We start from the raw sequence: 20,745 nt of genomic DNA, 5'->3' as shown, positions 1-20,745 counted from the left end.
TGCTTTGTAAATCCTTAATACAATAAAGAAATTATTAACTGGAGGCAGCAATCAACTGTTTATTTTGTAATTTTTTTATACTGGTAAATTTTAACAACAAATATTTAAGTATTGTGCAAATGAACACAACAGCAATGGTGGGAATAATAATATAATAATTTAAAAGATATGAACACTGCCATAGGTCTATAATGAGGCTATATATAATGTATATATCCTCAGTTTTTAAACACATAAAATGAAAGATATGAATTTAAAGATCTCTAAAGTTCATCTGAATCTCTAGAATCTCTAACATTTTATGATTCTGTACATATTTTGTACATCTTTCTATAGTTTTTCAAAAGACTCCCCATAATAACTATTTTTAAATATATTTTAGGTTTATTCCTACTTCAAGAACAGTTTCATAGCGCTGTGGAAGGTTTTAATTTACATACACATATTTAATGCCTACAACAACCCTGCAATGTAGATAACAAGAAAATTAAGTTAATTTGTTCAACAGCCCACAGCTGGTAGGTAAAGGGCACAGAATTAAGACTCCTGGTCACATGTTCCCAAAGATTCTGCTCATTTCATCAAATTGCCTCCTTTAATATATTCACTGAGGCATTTATTAAGCATCTCTTGTAACAACAGCAGGATTACCATTCTAGGTAAACATCCATTTAAAAGAGTGGAGGAAATGCACACTGGGACTGATAAAGCAAACTTCTCATACCCATACCGGAGTAAATACTGAAACTATCTATGTAGGACAACAAATCAGAAAACAGGTTAACCAAAAACAAACCTAATTTTAAAAGTGAGTGATTGAAAAACAAATAAGTCTGAGTTCAGAACAATGGGAATTGGCTAAGTGCTGAATACAAAATTTTCTACCTTTTTGTTTTTTAATCAATTTGTATTTTGGTTTGGCTTTGTGGCCCATTGACTTAGGAGAGATGGTTCATAATAACTACATATTGTTTGAATACTAACAATAAGAATTATTTCCTATCATTCTGGAATAGTTTTTAAACTTTTCATGAAATTTAAAGAGAAAAAAAAAAACAAAAAAAAAAAGAAATTTAAAGAGAAATGACACAGGTCTTACAAACAAATTTTAGCTCACTTGGAAGAAAGTTTCTAAATTAATAATGGGAGATTTTGCTACCACCATTATATAATTCATTGAAAGGGTAAAAAGGTTATTTCCTTAACTACTTGAAAATGGGGAAGACTGTTAACAAAATTACCTTTTAACACGAAATATTAATATCCTACTTTAAATGTGATACACATTCAATCAACTGAACATTCACTCAGAAGATTCATTTCAGGGACACTTGGGTGGTTCAGTGGTTGAGCGTCTGCCTTTGGTTCAGGGTGTGATCCCAGAGTTCCAGGATCAAGTCCTGCATCGGGCTCTCTGCATGGGGCCTGCTTCTCCCTCTTCCTATGTCTCTACCTCTGTCTCCGTGTCTCTCATGAATAAATAAAATCCTAAAAAAATATATTCATTTCAGACCTTCTCTGTACAAGTGCTCTGGGAATACAAATAAGGCTACTGACTGTGATGTTGTCCCTAACCTCACGGAAAGAGATGATACTGGTTGTGCTTTCCATTTAAAAAATCAATTTAGTTTCCCTTGGAAAATATCTGTTTTATCAATATGTGTATTTAGGATTACAAAAGAAATAAAGCTACTATGTATCCCATCAGAGATTTATAAATGGTTTTCAACATGCTTTATCATTTCTTGATAAGATGGTTAAGTGATATATACTTAAACCTTGGACAAAATCAAAGCCAGTTATTCTGCATTCCTTCAAAAGAAAAAAGATAAGATGCCATTCCTTTGAATTTGGGACTGATATTTTTGGACCTACTTTCATTTCTATTGCTAACCTCTTCTTCAGCCCCAACTTAATGGAGCAGGAATGCAGAGTGAGGACTGATCAAACTCTTTACAGATATTGCAGCCTGAGATGATGAAAGCTAAGATATAAAACAACAATCTTCTGATGTGCTGGTGTGCATCTAGATTAATTACCCAAGGTGGATGTTTAAGTAAAGACTATCAGATTCCTCTCTGAGAGATGTTAATTCTACAGGGTTAGTTGGCACTCAAGAACTTATGTTTTTAGACAGAATGCATTTTGAGAAATGTGATCTCCAGAATTATCATCATTGCAGAATTAGGGCTTCTATTTTCCCTTCTACCTCTGTCATTCTCAGAAGTACCAGAAATATTAGCATTTGGTTTGATATTTCTGAAGTAAAACTATATACTAATCTCCACAGGACATAGTCTGAAACAATATATATCTATGTTTCTGCCCATTTCCCACTAGACAGAGAGATGAATGGACAGATACCAAAGGCAGACAGACATAACAGATCCAACTACCCATTCACCTAATATACTTTAAAGAAAGCAGTCATTTCACCCACAAATCAGAAAGTAATTCAAGTATTTTAACCTTTTCCATATCTGAGACATACTCCAAAATTCTGTCCTAAAAAATCAAAAGAAGAAAGCTACCACTAAAATACAAAAAAAGTTCCTAGAAGATTTTAGTTACTAATGATAGTAGTTTGCTTACCTGCCATCCCTCTGAGCAGCACCACCTTCTGTTACTGTCTTGACAAATATTCCCAGCTTTTCAAGTCCAGCATCTGCTCCAACACCCATTCCAATAATGCTTATACCAAGTCCATCCTCATCTATGAAAAAGGAGAAAGCAGTGCCAATAACTTAAGTTTTGCACTAGCCCACAATTAGCTTATGAGACTTCTTTGTTGCTTTTAATTTTGTTCTTTATGGACTATATGACATGCTTGTCTTGATGGAATTTTTTTTTCCATGTTGGGGAGCAAAGATGTCAAATAAGACCCCCTCGAAAGGCTTGTGAGTTTCATTTCATTACTGTAGTTCACTATTCACTGTGATCCCCCCAAAAAGTAATAATTTGGTTATGGAGTAATCAATCTGCCTTAAAACATAGCCTCTCTAAAAAATATATTTTTAAACACACAAGTATACATAACAAAACACATATGTATGATTTTAAATAAATGTTATCATAATACATCTAAAATTTCCCCTTTGTTTATGTGGTCTCTTTTTTACTAGTTTCATATCCCCATTCATGTTTAATAAGGTGGTATGTGTCTTTCAGTACTTTCCTCAGTCCTACTATACAAGCATATAAAGCATCAGATATGTATATATGCATAAATATAAATATACATACATATATGTCTATCTATATATATGAAATGGCTTATTTTTCCTTCCTATTTGCTTTATACAAATAAAATTGTATTATATCTAGGTTTCTCTGCATCTTACTTTTTTTAATTCAGTGGTACCTCCTGGATATCAACTTACATAGCCTTAAATCACTTCTAATGATTGCATAATATTTCATGGTGAGATGGTATCATAACTTATCCAACCACTTCTCTACTGACAGGCATTCGTTTTATGTTTCCATGTTCCTTGCCCTGTGGACAACACTGACAAACACGTTTTTAAATTTATTTACAATAATGTGTTTATCCATATTTCCATTTGTCTTTTCCATGAACATATGTATTTTTAACATCAACGACATAAAAGATATATTATTTCACATTCCACATTTTTGGTTAGCATTCACATTCCACATTTTTTGGTTATTATTGAAAGTTATTTTCTGATAGCCTCCAAGTCTTTGGAACCATGTTGTATTAGCTGAAAAAAAAACCAAAAAAACAAAAACCCAGACACTTGCTAATCAACAGTGAAGGTTGGGATGCCTGGGTGGCTTAGCTGTAGAGCGTCTGCCTTTGACTCAGGGTGTGATCCCAGAATCCTAGATCCAGTCCCACATGGGGCTCCCTGTGGGGGGCCTGCTTCTCCCTCTGCCTATGTCTGTGTGTGTGTGTCTCTCTCTTTTATGAATAAATAAAATCTTAAAAAAAGTGAAGTTATTTATTTTATTTTTTATAAATATTTAATTTGTTTATTCATGAGAGACACAGAGAGAGAGAGAGAGAGGCAGAGACACAGGCAGAGGGAGAAGCAGGCTCCATGCAGGGAGCCCGATGTGGGACTAGATCCCAGGTCTCCAGGATCACGCCCTGGGCTGAAGGCGGCGCTAAACCGCTGAGCCACCCAGGCTGCCCTTATCTGGCATGAAGGATTATTTAAAGAAAAACTGGCTCATACAGTCAGCAGAATGCTTGATGCTTTTAGAAGACTTTTTAGCAATAACATTTAATACGCTAATATTCTTAATTAGTAATCTTTTGAATAGGGTTCGTCTCATTTGAATAGGGTTGTCACTGACTTCTGGTTTAAGTGTTTCTAAGTACAATTCGTAATCTGACATCAGTATACCACGTATGTTTAAATACATGTCATTTGGCAAAAGTGTGGTTTGTTTCTTCAGTTGGGTGCTAAAGAAAGTTTCATAGAGTTCTTCTCCTTGGAGGAACTGTTCAGTGTGCTCCCCAGATCAAGGTACTTCCATACTAGCAGAGGTGATTTTAGGCATAGGTCCCTCTTCAGCGTGAGAACTTTAATGGCAATTTGTATTCGAGCCATCACTGGAGAAGTTCTTTCATTCCCTGTATTTACAATGTTTGTACACATGTGATTTTCCATACTTATTTCATTTTCCTTATTTCTCCAGTATAGATACTCATGTTCATCCAGAGGCTTTCTCTGGTTAAAAATTTTCCTACATTTAGGGTTTCTCCCCGGAATGAGTTCTCTTGGGCAAAGAAAAGTTAGATCTGTGCTAACAGCTCTTCCTCCCTGGTCACACGTACCAAGTTTCTTCTCTCCCCCAGGAATTGTCCTATGTGTATTAAAGGTTAGCTATACAGCTGAATTCTTGCCCGCATTCATCATATTCCTAGAGTTTCCTGGCGTATGAATTTGTTCATGCTGGTGAAAGGATGAATGATGACCCAAAACCTTCCCACAGCGTTTACATAAGTGTAAGTGTTTCTCCCAGAGTGTTTGCTCTTGTGTCGTTTAAGAGATGGTCACTGTAGACTCGTCCACATTAAATAATGCCAGAGGGCTTCTCTCATATATGAAATCTGGTATATATTAAGCAGTTAGCTAACTTCTTGTTCACATTCCCTGTATTTATAGGTGTTTCTCTTCATTATGAATTACCATATGTCAAACCAATGTTGGGCTACAAGTGAAACTTTCCCATACTCAGTTCATTCAAAGGGCTCCTTTCAAATGTGGATTATCTGTACCATCGTGCCATTAAGTAGTTCCTTCCTACAAATATCCTGCATGGAAATTATGTCTTCGTTTTTAAGTTCATTTTCCCTGCCTCAACTCAGTCTTTAGTAAAACTATCTTTCTTCCTGCCTTAGCAACTCTGTTGCTCTCACTGGAAAATTACTCAGATTTGCAGAGCTGAAAACCCAATAGTAGGAAAAGCAATAATAGCTTGAGCCATTCTCAATTCCACTGCAGACTACCTGAAAGACAAGATGATAACTGAAAGACAATTAAAGGAAGAATACAATCAACCCACAGAGACCAGATGACTGATTTCATCTTTGTACAGCTTTCTGTGAGATGTGTCAAGCGTGGGTGTAGTCCAGAGCCATATCCCTGAAGGCCACTGATTCTTGTGACTGTTAAGAATGCAGCAGCCACCTGGTCTTCCTCTGTCTATCCCCTCCTAGGGACAGGCAAAGCAGCCAGGAAACAGTGTAAGACTGTGAGGGTGGGTTACCATGGAAGATGCTGTCACCACACTCCGGAGTTCAGAGCTTATTTTTTCTCTCAAGAAAGAAGCTCATGTTGGCTTTATACTCCCCTTATTGCTAATGAGATTTGAGCTTGTATTCATATAAGCATAGGCCATTCGATGTCCTCTTTGGTAAACTGCTAATTTTTTTCTGAGTTTTCTCTCTTTTTTCTTTTTTAAAGTTCTTAGCAAATTATCCATTTTAACTCCATGTCATTTATAATGAAGATTCCCTCTCCTCAAATTCATCATTTATCCATTGCCTTTGTCTGATAATATTGCCTTTAAAAGCTTAAAATTTTGGATTGATTGGTCCCTCTTTTCTAACTTCCTGTTTTCCACTTTGGTTAAGCCCCTCCTCCAACATCACTACATAATATATGCAGTCTTATAAGTTTTTTGTCAAATACCTTTATTAATTTATTTTTAATACTTCATTATCTAATCCATGTAATTGTTTTTAATATGATACAATGAAAATGAAGATGTTCCACTTTATATTCTTCCACACAGATGTTGTTATGCCAGAACAATTTGAAAAGTACCCTGTCACTCCTAAATTAGAATATCATACATATCATGTATTAAATTCTCATGCATAATAACATCTTTCTCTGGCTTTTCTACTTTCTCCCACTGATCAATTGCTGTGTGAATACAATTTATTCTGATTACAGAGGCTTTACATTATATTCAGATATTTAAGAAATTAAAACCTTTCATATTCTTTTTCATACTTCCTTTAGGTCTGTATTTTTCCATATAATATTTAGTATCACATTATGTAATCCTCTCTCCCAATCCAACTCTGATGGCAGTTCCATCTGAACTGCATTTAATTTATATATTAATTTACAGGTATCAGAGATGAATAGGAGAGACTATTCTATACTGAGTCTTTTCATCCAAGAATATGGTATATCCTTCTACTTGCTCACATCTTATATCTATCTAAAAGATGGACTTTCAACAGATAGATACTGTTTTTCTTAGTGATTAATAAGTATTTTGTTTTTGTGCTACTATAAATGAATGCTCCCATTTTCATATTTATGTTCTTAATATAAACATAGAGAAAAAACTATTAATTTTCTAACATGTATGTGGCACCTGACCTCCTCTTACACGTACTCTCATCAGTTTTAATATAAGTTACTTTTCATCTTTTGTGTCCTATTGTTTGTACTAATTATTTCATTTAAAGAGCATTCGAAATCAGACACCCATTTTTTTAATAAATAAAAATATATTTTATTGTTACAATTAAATTCAGACTCTTGGTTTTAATGGAAATATTTTTAGTGCTTCCTCAATTTATTTATTTTTTTAAGTGTTTCCTCAATTGAAAAGTAAAATTCTCTGTTGGTATTATAATCTATAGTTTGTAACATATTTAGGTCTTCATATACTAACAATGAACTATCAGAAAGAGAAATTAAGAAAATAATTCCAGAAGTGCCTGGGTGGCTCAGTTGATTAAGCATCTGACTCTTGATTTTGGCTCAGGTCATGATCTCAGAGTCATGAGACCAAGCCCTGCATTAGGCTCTGTGCTGGGCATGGAGTCTGCTTAAGATTCTCTCTCCCTCTCCCTTTGCCCCTCCCCACCACTCAACTCTCCCTCTCTTTCTATAAAAATAAATAAATAAATCTTAAAAAACAAAGAATTCCATTCACAATTTGCATCAAAAAGAATAAAATACCTAGGAATTAACTTAACCAAGGAGTTGAAAGATCTGCATAGTGAAAGTTGTAAGACACTGATGAAGGAAACTGAAGACATAAATAAGTGGAAAGATTGTCCACACTCAAGGATTCAAAGAATTAATATTGTTAAAATGTCCATACTACCCAAAACAATCTACAAATTCAATTCTACCTCTATGAAAAATTCAATGACATTTTTTCACAGAAATAGAACAGACAACCCTAAAATTTGTATAGAACCACAAAAAATTCCAAATAGCTAAAGCAAACTTGAGAAAGAAGAACAAAGCTAGAAGCCTCAACACTTCCTGGTTTTAAACTGTATTACAAAGCAACAGCAATCAAAATAGTATGGTACGACTATTAAAAGAGACACATAGATCAGTGGAACAGAATACACTGCACTGAAATAAACCCATGCATCTTTGGTCAATTTATGACAAAGAAGCCAAGAATACACTATAGCGAAGGATGGCCACTTCAATAAATGATGCTGGGAAAATTGGACAGACACATATGAAAGAATGAAACTGGTCCCTGATCTTCTACTCTACACAAAAATAAACTGAAAATGGATTAAAGACTTACATTTAAGACTTGAAACCATAAACCTCCTAGCAGAAAACATAGCAGGTAAGTTTCTTGACATCTTGGCAATGACTTTGGATTTAACACCAAAAGCACAAATAAATGAGTAAAACTCTATGAAACTAAAAAACTTCTGCACAGCAATGGAAATCATTAACAGAATGAAAAGACAGCCTACAGAATGGAAGAAAATATTTGATAAGGGGTTAATATCCAAAATATAAAAGAACTCACGCAACTCAACAGCAAAAAACCAAATCCTATTAAAAATAGACTGAGAAAGTGAACAGACATTTTTCCAAAGAAGACATACAAATGGCAATCAGTTACATGAAAAGGTATTCAACATCACTAATCATCAGGGAAATGTAAATCAAAATCACAATGAGAAATCACCTTATTAGAGTCAGAATGTTAGAATGACTATCAACCAAAAAACAAGAGATAATAAGAGTTGGCAAAGACGCAGAGTAAGGGAAACACTTGTGCCTTGTTGCTGGAAACGCAAACTGGTGCAGCCACTTCCAGGAAACAGTATGGAAGTTTCTCAAAAAATTAAAAATCATTCTACTTCATTAGGTTTTTTCCTAGCTTAATTTTTCTAGTTTAACTTTTATTTTGTGAAAATTGCAAACAAAAGAGTTTATGAAAACTTTTATCTACAAAACACTGTGTTTAAAGAAGAAAAATAAAACAAATATCCACGTACTAATAACAAAAACACAGAACATTAACAACACCCAAAAAGCCCACTATGCACCCCTCCTTGATATCATAACTTTTCCCTTGATAACCACTATCCTAAATATTATGTCAATCGTTCCCTTCTTTTATAAATACTGCTTTTTTAAACTACTTATTTGTGTATCTCTAAATAATATGCCATTTAATTTTTCCTGGCTTTGAAATTTAAATAAATGGATCTAGACTGAATGGCTTCTTCTGTGATTTATTTGCTTTTTTCTCCCCTGAATTTCGTATCTGTAAGAATCATACATACTGCTGCATGAAACTGAAGCTCCTTCATTTTACCCTTTTCTATCATTAATGAATATTTGGATTATTCTCGTTTTTGCTATTATAAGCAATACAATGGCCCACAGCCAAATCCAGCTGTTTTTTGTAAGGGCCATAAACTAAGAATGGTTTTTACATTTTTAAATGAATGAAAAATATAACTATCTCTCTTTCATCCTTCTTAATCCCAAAGGAAAGTGTCTCTTAATGAGAACAATCAGTCATGTTTAGTATAATGATTGGTATTCTTTGTATTTTTAATCCAAGTAATTTTATGCCTAATAGTAACAGTTTTCAACTCTTTTTCCCTCACCGTTGCTATTTAGAACAAGTTACTCTGTTTTTTTCCTCCTCCTTGTTAACTGGGGAGTATGCAGGTGATGTGTTCCTTAGACCTTTAGATATCAGCAATTTTCCTTCTTTTACCATGAGAGGTAAATGCTCTCTGGGACAGACATAGGGTTTTTGGATGTGTGAAATTATAATGTATGCCTCTCACTTCCAGTGTTACAAGAATTCTGATGCTAGTCAAATAATGTTGCTTTTCCAAGTACTTTTTGCTTCTTTATTTGCTTTTAGTGTAGTATTTTTCAGAATTTTACTTTATGTTGAAGATGAGGACTTTTGCAGGCTACGCCTAAATGCAGGGTGTTTTTGAAGTCCTCTCTCAATCAATTGGCTGAGTCCTTCCAATTAGGAGGCTCAGGTCTTTTGAGCTCAGGGAAATTTCTTCCATGTTTTGTGCAATGTCTCTCATCCTCTATTGTCTTTTCCTACACTTATATGTTGGGTCTCCAACATGATTTTTTGTGGATGTTTGCTCTGTCGTTTAAGAATTAGTTTGGTTCATTTTTTACGCTTCACTTTATAGGTCACCAGTTTGAGTCTCAACAACCATCTCTCTTTCTTCAATTCCTCTACTGAAAGTTTTAATTTTAAAATCAATGTTCTTGTTGTTTGTTGATTTGCTTAAGAATGCTTTTTTAAAGCCATTTGGTATCCTCATTTGGTTTTTCTTTTGCTTTTTTTTGTCATTCAAGTTGTCATCTGTTTGTTCTGCTTTTTTGCAAAGCTCTCTGAGATGTGATATTTTCTCCGTCCACTGGGTCCCAGTCTGTTCCTGGATGCCCCTCTTATAACACGATAAACACAGCAGTGTCTAGTCCCATGGGTCCTCACTTCCCAATGCAAGCAGGCTGAGATTCCAAGAGGAAGCCCCTCTGCTCCCATTCTCCTTGTTCTCTCTTAGTCTTCTCCCCCTTAGAGACGATTCCACCGTCTCCATTCCAAAATCCATAATCTAAAAGCTCAACACTCCATCTACTACATTCAGAGCCCAACCATGACCACTCTACCTCCGCCAAGAATGCAGAAACAACCATCTGCCCCACCCTCAACTTCTACCTGTTCCCACTAGGCTCTCATCAGCACTAGCCCATTGCCAGGGTACCGACCAAACATCAGGCCCCACACACAGCTCCCTACTCCTAGTCACCAGCCCAGTCAACTAAAGCAGATGGGTTTCAGTTAGAAGTGGAAGTGAAGAAAGAATCTTTCAGTCTACCATCTACACAGAGCTTGTATCAAGTACTTTTGAAATTTAACAAATAATTTAAATCCTCCAGGAGAATTAAAACTTTATCCAATCCTTTGGCGGGGTTGGGGGGTGGGGGGGGGGGGGAGGCTACACATGAAAAAAATAAAGTTATTTCTATGTTATTAAAATAGCCATATAATGATATAACAAACATTGTAGAGCACATATACCTTTCTCTAGTTCCACTGGGAAAAGCTCCAGCTTTTCTACACGCTTTTCAAGTTCATACTCGGCAGAAGCAGCCACAGGATCCACTTCATCGTTCCTCCTGTCATAGTCTTCATTGGAATATGTGCTGAAAACCTGTAGTAGGAGGTCAACAAGGAGGTGATAAATAGAAACATGGCTTTCCTAATTTTTTTTAAACCTAAGTGCCTAAAACTATGTAAGTTCAAAATGTTAAGCAATGAATTTCTTTGAAACAATTGTTTTGTTGTCTTTAAAATCAACAGAGATGTTAAGGAAAACTGAATCAGAATAAAAATGACTTACATTTTAAAATGCATGTGATTCTACACTTTTAATAATTTGAGAGATAACAGTAGCCACAGCATATATTATTTGAATAGCAATATTCACTGCTTTTTATGGAATCAGAGTATAACACAATAGCTGCAATGCTCGGCTGGTTTCTGATGAAACTATGGTGAAGGACTTTGAAGCTACTACCTAAGCAAACACCCACACTGGATCCGTTTCATGCTATGACCTACACAAGCCCTGGTGTTGTGGTGTGTCAGTACTATAATTATATTTCAGTCATGGAATCACTGAAAGTGATTATGTTCTATACTGTACTGAGCTGTGTTGAGCTCTCATTTGTCATTTCTTAGTTTACTTGCATGTAGATCCATATTGGATTCTCACTGAGCCTTTCCATGAAATGACTATCAAAATATTGGTAAAGAGCTATAGAGAATTAGGACATCACCAGCTCTTTATTTCTGACCTAACCCATTCAAAAGATTACTAAATATGGTCTTCAGATGTGGCCATAAGAAACCTGATTGTCCTTATTTCTTCTGAATTTGTGCAATTTGAAAAGTAACTGGAAACAGGTATAACATCCCTTACTTAATTCAATAAGGAGTATCTAAAAGAAAGAAATATATAATTCAAGTTCAATTAACATGTATAATAAAAATTGACTTTTTCAATTAAATTTAATAAATATGAAGTGTCTAAATTATGCCTGAAAAAAAAAACTCTGTAATGTCCCCAAAATATTAAAATCTAGGAGAAGTTTTTATATATATATACATAAAAAGCTGTAATAAAAAAAAAGAAAGTAGAACAGAAGGTCAGAGATGAAAGAAAACAAATCTATCACCTATAAAGCTGGCCCTTCTGGCCCATGTGTGTTTTACATTCATATTACTGGAAAACTGGCAACTCTCATATGCTATATATGGTAACCTATAAACCAGGAATATATGTTGTATATATAGAAGCAGATGTAGTGTGGTTCCTATGGCATACATTTATCAAAATCATGTCATGTATAGTATTTGTACCAGAATGAATACTGTCTTTCTTCCTGACTTTCAACATGTTTTCATGGCCTCTTGTCACTCATTTGGTCTCAACTACATTTCTCCACCATAATAAACATCACTGTATCATAACGCATATTTCTAAACTATAAGGTTTGTAGCTTTTTTATTAATCTTTTCATAAAATATGCTCTCTGTGTCCCTCACATAGAACTCTAATATTTTTAAGTTTACAGATTGATGGCATTCTCTTAGACAGCTCTTTTGATCCTTCACTTCCCTTATATGTTTTGGTGATCACTTATTCACATTTATTCATTCATCAAAAATTTACTGGGTCCCACCTCTACGTCAGACATTGTGCTGGATGGACATTGGAGAAAGTACAGACAGCCTCAAGTAACTCACAGCTTAGCAGGGACACAGAAATCAATGTAAATGACTACAGTATAATGTGATAACCAACGTAATAGAAGATGCCAAGTAATCTTTCTTATTTGCCTGAGAAAGGGAAGAATTTCATGAAGGGCAAAATATTTGAGCTGAGTCTTAAAGAATAAACAAGGATTCATATATCTGAGTGTAGAAGAGGTAGAAAGCATATTTCAAATAGAAGATCCTAGAAAAAAGGTTCCATATCTGTATCTTTTAGAAAACACAGACAGCTAAGTAGACACAAAGCAATATGCCTAGTGGAGCAAACTTTAACAACACGCAAAAACACTTGGCCAGGGGCAGCCCGGGTGGTTCAGCAGTTTAGCGCCGCCTTCAGCCCAGGGCATGATCCTGGAGACCCGGGATCGAGTCCCACGTCGGGCTCCCTGCGTGGAGCCTGCTTCTCCCTCTGCCTGTGTCTCTGCCTCTCTCTCTGTGTGTGTGTGTGTCTCCCATGAATAAATAAATAAAATCTTAAAAAAAAAAAAAAAACACTTGGCTGAATCTGGAATTTACATGTCCTGCAAACTATCAGTGGATATGACTGGAAATCATTCCATTAATGTCTGCTATCTGTCCACATCTGCTAAACACCCAAGAATACATAGTGATTACAGAACAAATATGTAAATGACATCCACTCTGGAACATAGCTCAATTCTGCTACCACATAGCATGTGAATAAACAAATATGTGTGTGTATACATGCATGTGTGTGTGTGCACGCACATGCATGCATGTGTGTGTGTGTGTGTGTGTGTAAAATGGAAGTATGGAACAACTGTTTCAAATAAATTAACACCTCTTGACCTTTTGCAGGATCCCAAAACACTCTGCTATCAAGTGTTCTTCCTCAATTGGTCTGGTTTGTAAAGTTCATTTGAGGGTATCCTAAAGTTAAATAAAACAATAACTGTATGACTCCATACTAGAAAATGGTATTTTTTTATTTTATTTTTTTAGAAAATGGTATTTTAAGTAATTTTGGAGGCATCGAGCAATCAGATGACTATATCACCATTTGATTCTGTAGAAAAGAAATAATGTATGATACTTTTCATCTTCAGCTTGCTCATAGTTTGGTAAATTATGTGGGTACATAGGAAAAAACCCATAAATAATTGAAAAAGAAAAGCGAGAATTCATTAGGTGCAGATTATGCTATCCTTTACTTGTAGAATCCCAAAGATTTAACATAAACATTATTAGAACTGGTAAGAGTTCTGTAAAGTAATAAAAATAATAAAATTTAAAAAAACCACGAGGGGTGCTTGGGTGGCTCCTCCATTAGACATCTGCCTCCAGCTCAGGCCACTATTCCAGGGTCCTAGGATGGAGCTACAAAAATCTGACTCCCAGCTCCGTGAAGAATCTGCTTCTCTCTCTCCATCTGCCCTGCTCATGCTCTCTGTGTCTGTCTCTCTCAAATAATAAATAAAAATCTTAAAAAAAACATGTAGGGAGGGAAAAATAAAACAAGACAAAATCAGAGAGGGAGACAAACTGTAAGAGACTCTTAATCATAGGAAAGAAACTCAGAGTCGGTAGAGGGAAGAGGGGTGGACACATGGGGAAACTGGGAGACATATATGTTAATTAACTGAATAAAAATAAAAATAAATAAATAAATAAATTTAAAAGCCCACAGTAGTTTAGAAAGTATAATAGAAAAGATCAGAAACTTATAAAACACCCAGGAATTGTTAATTATAAATGTGCAATGCTATCCTTCTCTATAAAATTTAACTGAAAAATACAAAAGTCCTAAATATGTGTAATGGCATACTATGTTCCTGGATAAAAATCTTAATACTGTAAAGGCATCTATGCTCCTAAATTACTGTAAATGTTACCTTGCTGCAATTTAATTTATGAATACAGGGCAGTCAAAATTAAAATCCCACTCATACTTTTCACATAACGCTAACAAACCGTTTCAATAGAAGAATAGAATGGAATCAGATCCTATAAGATATCAAACATACAATAAAACTTCATTTATTAAAGCTATGTAGTTTGGGCTCTGAGGAAGATCTATTTTTGGATTCTATTCTGTTCTGCTCCTCTACTTTTCTATTCAAATTAGTTAGGGTGATCTATTCAAAAAATAGGAGGGGAAGTATGGAATATCTATCTGAAAGAAAATCCTATTTCATATCAATAACAAGAGTAAAATTTCAATTGGTTAAGGATAAAAAAAAAACTATAAACTTAAAAGTGCTAAAGGAAATATCAGACAATGTTCAATCGGCTAGATAGGCTGTTCCTACAAAGCCACAGATCCCAGAATCTCAAAAGAAATAAACAAGCTATGTGATTAAAATTCAATGCTAAAATTTTCTAGACTACAAAATAAACCATAATTAAATTATAAGAAAAACCAAATATTAGGAAAAATAGCTAAATATTAAGATGAAATATGAATATGTATAATACACAAAGAGGTTTCCACTTCAAACAACTGCATGTGTAAGTAGGGAAAAGGAAATTAATTAGAATTCAACAAAGAAATATTAATGTTCAATAAATGATATTAAGATGCTCAGCTTCATTAAAAATTAAGCAAATGTCAAGTACAAGAAAGCAAGGGGAAAAAGCAGAATTTGAGAACATCTATCAAGATTTTAAATGTCAATGCCTTTGACCCAATAATTCTACATCCATGTATTTAAAGAGATATTTGCAAATGTGTACAAGGATGTACATGCATGAGAGTTCATCACAGCACTATGTGTAAAGCTCAAGGTTGGAAATGTCTATAAATGTCCACTGATAGAGAAAATGTCTTACTAAATTATGATACATATGTATACATAATTTTATGCAATGATTACAAAGTTCTATCTCTGCTGACATGAAAGACTCTGAAATACATATATTACTAAAACAAAAAAGCACAGTGCATATATGTCTATGCATCTATTTCCATACTCCTATCTTTATCTACATGTATATATATTCCCAATTGGTATGAGCCTCATTTTAAGCTAATTTAAAGATCTCCTAAATTCTCTAGCTATGTAGCTCTTACCTCAGTGTCCTTATTCACAAGATGACTGTTATAAGAATTATACCTAACCCATAAAGTTATTGAGAAAATGAAATGAGATAATCCATGTAATCACTTGTGGTTCAATGTGAGGGAGGGAAAGCTTCCCCAGGGTAATAGAAGAGATAACACTCTGCTTCCCCAGATACATACACTCATCTCATACTTTTGTTTATAAATAAGTTTTGAATAGTTCATCTACTATGATGCTTAATGTCTCTGAAACCAAAATCTACGTACCTTTCTTGATTATAATATAGAAAGGCCTGCCAAAATCCCTGTGTCCAGAACACTATCACTACAGGATGGCTCATTGCTTGCCTTGTTTTGTTTTGCCTTGACCAGGAAAAAACCTCAGAGATAAAAGAGATATTGACTTAGGTAAATACTTCCCCTTTCATCAATATGATCGTGATTCTTTTAATATTCTTACAAGAGTTCTACCAATTTTATTTATATTACCAAATTGCTTTAAAAAAAATGGATAGCTAATCAAGTAAGAATCAGAACCCAATTATGGTATTACTGGAATCCAATAACCTCTAAAGGCCAACAGCATCCTGGGCCCTAATGTTTAACAACATCAAAATATATATATATAAAATATATTTAGTTCAGTCACCTTCACATCGTTCCTGTGTTATTTCACGGAGAAAAACAAACAAAAGGATGTTTAACTTTAATACTTCTGGTTTCAGAGCCAACAAGCCATATTCTCTTCCTTCATCAAAGGAGACAAAACAAGCCTCCATCTCTTGCTTTGCAGCAGAGGTAGGCTTGTGGGGCACAAGCCTGTGAGTTTACACACACAGTTAGCAATGGCATTTCTGACCCAGTAGCCCAAGGCTATAAAAAACAAATACAGTTAAAATTAGCTTACTGTAAGATTTTAGCTAAGATCATTCTCTTTCACATTTCTGATGGTATGAGCTCCAGCACTTTTTCAAAGCAACAGTAATGTTTTGTGAATAAGAAAAAAAAATTTCCTCTACTTCCTTATGACACATTTTCTTTAATCAATGCAGGTCAAAATAAATCTAGAATGGTATGTAAATATTGACTGGAAGGAATTTCCCACCACGTTTCCACAAGGTGTCAGTTCCACCTGCTATGTGTTTTCTGCCTCATTTCCCAAACACATCAAAGGTAGAAAACACTCCCAGATCCAGCATGCTGCTTTTGGATGACTGAGGGGAGCATCCTGCTCCCCGGGACTAGATAAGCACTCGCATGCTTCCACAAACACTCCCCACTCATCACAGGCTTCCCCACTTCCACTCGAACCCATCCTCACAGGATTTTAGTGCCTCTGCTAAAGGCGGGGGCGGGGGGGGGGGGACTCTAAATCGACATTAAAACAAAGCACAGAGAAAATAATCCATATCTTAAAATTTTGAAGACTAAGTTGGCAATAAACCATCCACAAAAAGGAACATCATGCTGGCCTTCCAGCAATGTACGACCTTGGCTTTCCTTTTCTTCCCCCAGAACCTAGGGGGCCAGTTCATTGATGTACGACAGTGAGAATCATTGTCTCTTGAGTGTCTAGCATGCTCCAGCGAGTAGGTTAGGTTTGTGTTGCAAAGTGATGTAGGCCAAACTGGGGTTCCCGATGACCAGGTATTTGGGGGCAAACACCCCTAGTCTCCCAAAGACTCTAAACAGGAGGGGGCTTTCTGCTGTATACAAATACACTGGGCAGCAGGAAGTCGAAAAGAGAGACCCACAGTTCTGTCTTGTAAACTCTGTAAAGTCCCAGATTTTTGTTCTTCAATTTTCTCTGACAAGGAATATGCATGAAGGTGTACAAGAGCAGTTAGGACAATATTCTGTGGTAGGATGTGTCTAACCTTCTATTAATTAGGCCACTCCACAGAATCCTCGGTATTGGAGAACAGAGCCAAGTGAATGCTGAAGTTAGGAGTGACTCCAAAACCTGTGAGCTTGCTTGCCTTCTTCAAAGTCCATCAGTGTAGCATATTTCTAAGGACAATCCATGTATTTGCAACATCACTCATTTCACCAATTCAACATCCTTAACATTAATAAATAATATTAATAAGCCTTCCTGTGCAGATTTAAAGTGCCCCATTCTGGAGTGTTGACTTCTAATTAGAGTCCTCTGGATACTAACTAATCCTAGAGTGAGGATTCATGAAGAATATATCCAGAATGCTAACTAAAGGCTCCCAAAACAAAATATTGCAATGCATAAGATGAAGTAAGTGCAAGTAAATTACAGACAGTGTAAAATTTAACACAAATTATCTTTAGCCCTTGCACCAGCCAATCCAGTAAATTAGGCAGGAAAGAGCAAAGAGAGTGCATATGCTCCATACTTTTACGTGAGAAATCCAAAGCTCTGAGAACAATATACATGGCATACATAAGGATCATTAATGAAGACAAAGTCTCTAAAACAAAAGATATATTTCACTAAATGTAAGCCTAGTGTTTTCATTGATGACTAAAGAACAGGAAATGAAAAAAGCAAGCATATTCTACATAACAGGCAATAAAGAGCAGGCCAGTTCAAAACACAACATAGAGAACCCTATACTTGTCAGGGTTCTCCAGATAAATAGAAGAGGGTGTGTGTGCCAATGTATGAACATATATATATTATATATAGTACAATATATTTAATATCTGAATAATATATGACAAATATATATAATATTTGCATATATAGTAAACTAAATTTATTTTAAGAAATTGGTTCCCCAATTACAGAGGCTCACAAGTCCAAAATCTTCAGGGTAAGCCAGCAGGCCTGAGACCCAGGGAAAAGTTAGTTGATGGTGCACTTCAAGTCTGAAGGTGGCCTACTGACAAAAGTATCTCTTCTTCAGAAGTCAGTCTGAAACCTTATCTGGTTGGGTGAAGTCCATTCACATTATAAAGGACAATTTGCTTGACTCAACACATAACAATTGAAATGTTAATCTCATTCAAAAATACCCTCACAAGGCAGCCCGGGTGGCTCAGCGGTTTAGCACAGCCTTGGCATGATCCTGGAAACCCTGGATGAGTCCCACATGGGGCACCCTGCATGGAGCCTGCTTCTCCCTCGGCCTGTGTCTCTGCCTCTCTCTCTCATTCTCTCTCTCTCTCTCTCTGTATGTGTGTGTCTCTCATGAATAAATAAATACAATCTTTTAAAAAATACCCTCACAGAGACATCTAAAATAACGTATGACCAAATATCTGGGCACTGTGACCCAGTCAAGTTGACACATAAAATTAACCATCACAAAGTTCTTAAAACAGAAAATTCTCTGGCTCCAAAAACTAGTCTTTAAAATTTATTTATTTATTTATTTATTTATTTATTTATTTATTTATTTATTTATTTGAGACACACAGAGAGAGAGAGAGACAGAGAGAGGCAGAGACCTAGGCAGAGGGAGAAGTAGGCTCCATGCAAGGAACCCACACCGGATTCCTGATCCTGGCATCATGCCCTGAGCCAAAGGCAGACACTCAACTGCTAAGCCACCCAGGAATCCCTAGAAACTACTCTTTTGACATCTGATAATCACATCTTGATAATGCTTTTTTTTTTAATATCTCTTGTAGTGTTGTAAATTTTCATACTTCTAGACATGATTATAAAATGTACACAAAAACTGTGATAAAAATCAAATATACATTTTTGTATTATCAATGGCACCAATTACTTCATACTTATAATCAACAACCAAATATGGAGGATGTTAACTCTTTAAATTTATAAAAGCTATAGATGACCCTGTGGAAAGATAAGCTCTATGAAGACTTAATAAAATATTTCAATATAGGTCAAGTTTTACTAAGGCTACATATACACAAAATCTCACTGAAATAAAAAGATTAGAAGGTCCCACATATCTCCATTTTGAGTAAACAAAATTTTTATTATCATTTATCTGAAAAGCTGTGTTTAAGTACTTGAAAGGTTTTAAAAGCTTTAATATCTCCTTGCAAAAATAGTTTATGCCACTGAAGTAAAATGACAGAAAGAAATTCTGTCATAAACTTAGCTTATTCTAAATTTGGACAAATTCTAAGACAATGAAGCCCAAATTGTGTGTTTTTCCAGTAGACAGCTTAACAGGAAACTGGGTGATTCCACTGATGTTCATGTTTTTCACAGTATTTTCCAAATTATTATAAACAATTAAACATATCCATGAGAAATTAGCAATGTTCTCTTTCAGCTCAGCCAGAATTTAGTTTAAACTGGAGACATACGCTTTTACAAACTGACAACTGGTGGCCAATATGACATATATTGGTGGCCTTGGTCCAGTTCCCACTGGACAGGTGTCTTCATCACAGAAAAACTTAACTAATTACACCAATTGGCACCTTTTTTGGGGGGGAAATGGGGTAATCTCCTAAGAAGATAGCCGACTTCTCATTCACAGAAGTTAATACTCTTGTACAGATGCAACAGGATAAGTTAGTAAGTCAGGATCTGTTCTTGCATTTGTCTGAGCAGTTGGTATTTGCTTCTTCTTCCCCTACCAGTGCCAGCACTGCTTCTGAAGACCGATGAGAGGAGATTATTCTGAATTGTCTAAATAGGAAAGGCAATGGAGGGGAGTACTATATAGTATGCATGGGTGGTGACTTTAAAGGGGAGAAAGGAGGAGGATGGCTACACCAAAAAGGGTCTGAGAGCTTCTCTTGAGCCTGGGAAGGGAAGTGAGACTTTTTAGGGCATAGAATTTCCCCAGGTATAGAAATTTACCCACACCCCCATGTGAAGCCACCAAGGGAGACCGCACCTTTGAAGGAAGGGTTAAGGGGTATGGTGAGAACTAAACATTAAACTCTCAGGTCTCGGGAATCTTGGGAAAAGCGCCCACCTCAGGCCCAAGATTTTGCCTAGAGACAGAGTAAAATAAAAGAGCTTTGTAAGGAACTTGACCATTTGTTCCAGGAGATCATTAAAAGTAACAGTATGGGCTAAATGTCTCCAATTTAAATTAAAGTCTGGCTTCTAACACAAGGATCTCTATAAGACTCCCAGAAACTGCGTTTACCCAGTTGATGGAAGAAATTTCACAAACATCAATGAGGCTGAACTGTCAGCCAAACAAGTAGGTGAGGAATCT

At 35.5% G+C, this 20,745-nt stretch overlaps 1 protein-coding gene across 19 annotated transcripts in view; it reads right to left on the bottom strand.

Annotated features, from left to right (window-relative positions):
• PPP1R9A (protein phosphatase 1 regulatory subunit 9A) overlaps positions 1–20,745 on the bottom strand; it is a 312,061-nt gene that overhangs the window by 139,469 nt on the left and 151,847 nt on the right. For all 19 annotated transcript variants that reach the window (XM_049093580.1, XM_049093583.1, XM_049093584.1 and 16 more), the window contains exons 3-4: positions 10,837–10,969; positions 2,593–2,713 (exon numbers count right to left, since the gene is read on the bottom strand). In XM_049093580.1, coding sequence (XP_048949537.1) covers positions 2,593–2,713; positions 10,837–10,969 — 254 coding nt within the window. The remainder of the gene's footprint in view (positions 1–2,592; positions 2,714–10,836; positions 10,970–20,745) is intronic.

Source organism: Canis lupus, chromosome 14, assembly GCF_003254725.2.
Source record: "Canis lupus dingo isolate Sandy chromosome 14, ASM325472v2, whole genome shotgun sequence".
Taxonomy (NCBI): Eukaryota; Metazoa; Chordata; class Mammalia; order Carnivora; family Canidae; genus Canis; species Canis lupus.
Note: the sequence above shows the minus strand (reverse complement) of the source record. Positions and strands in the feature narration are given on the sequence as shown.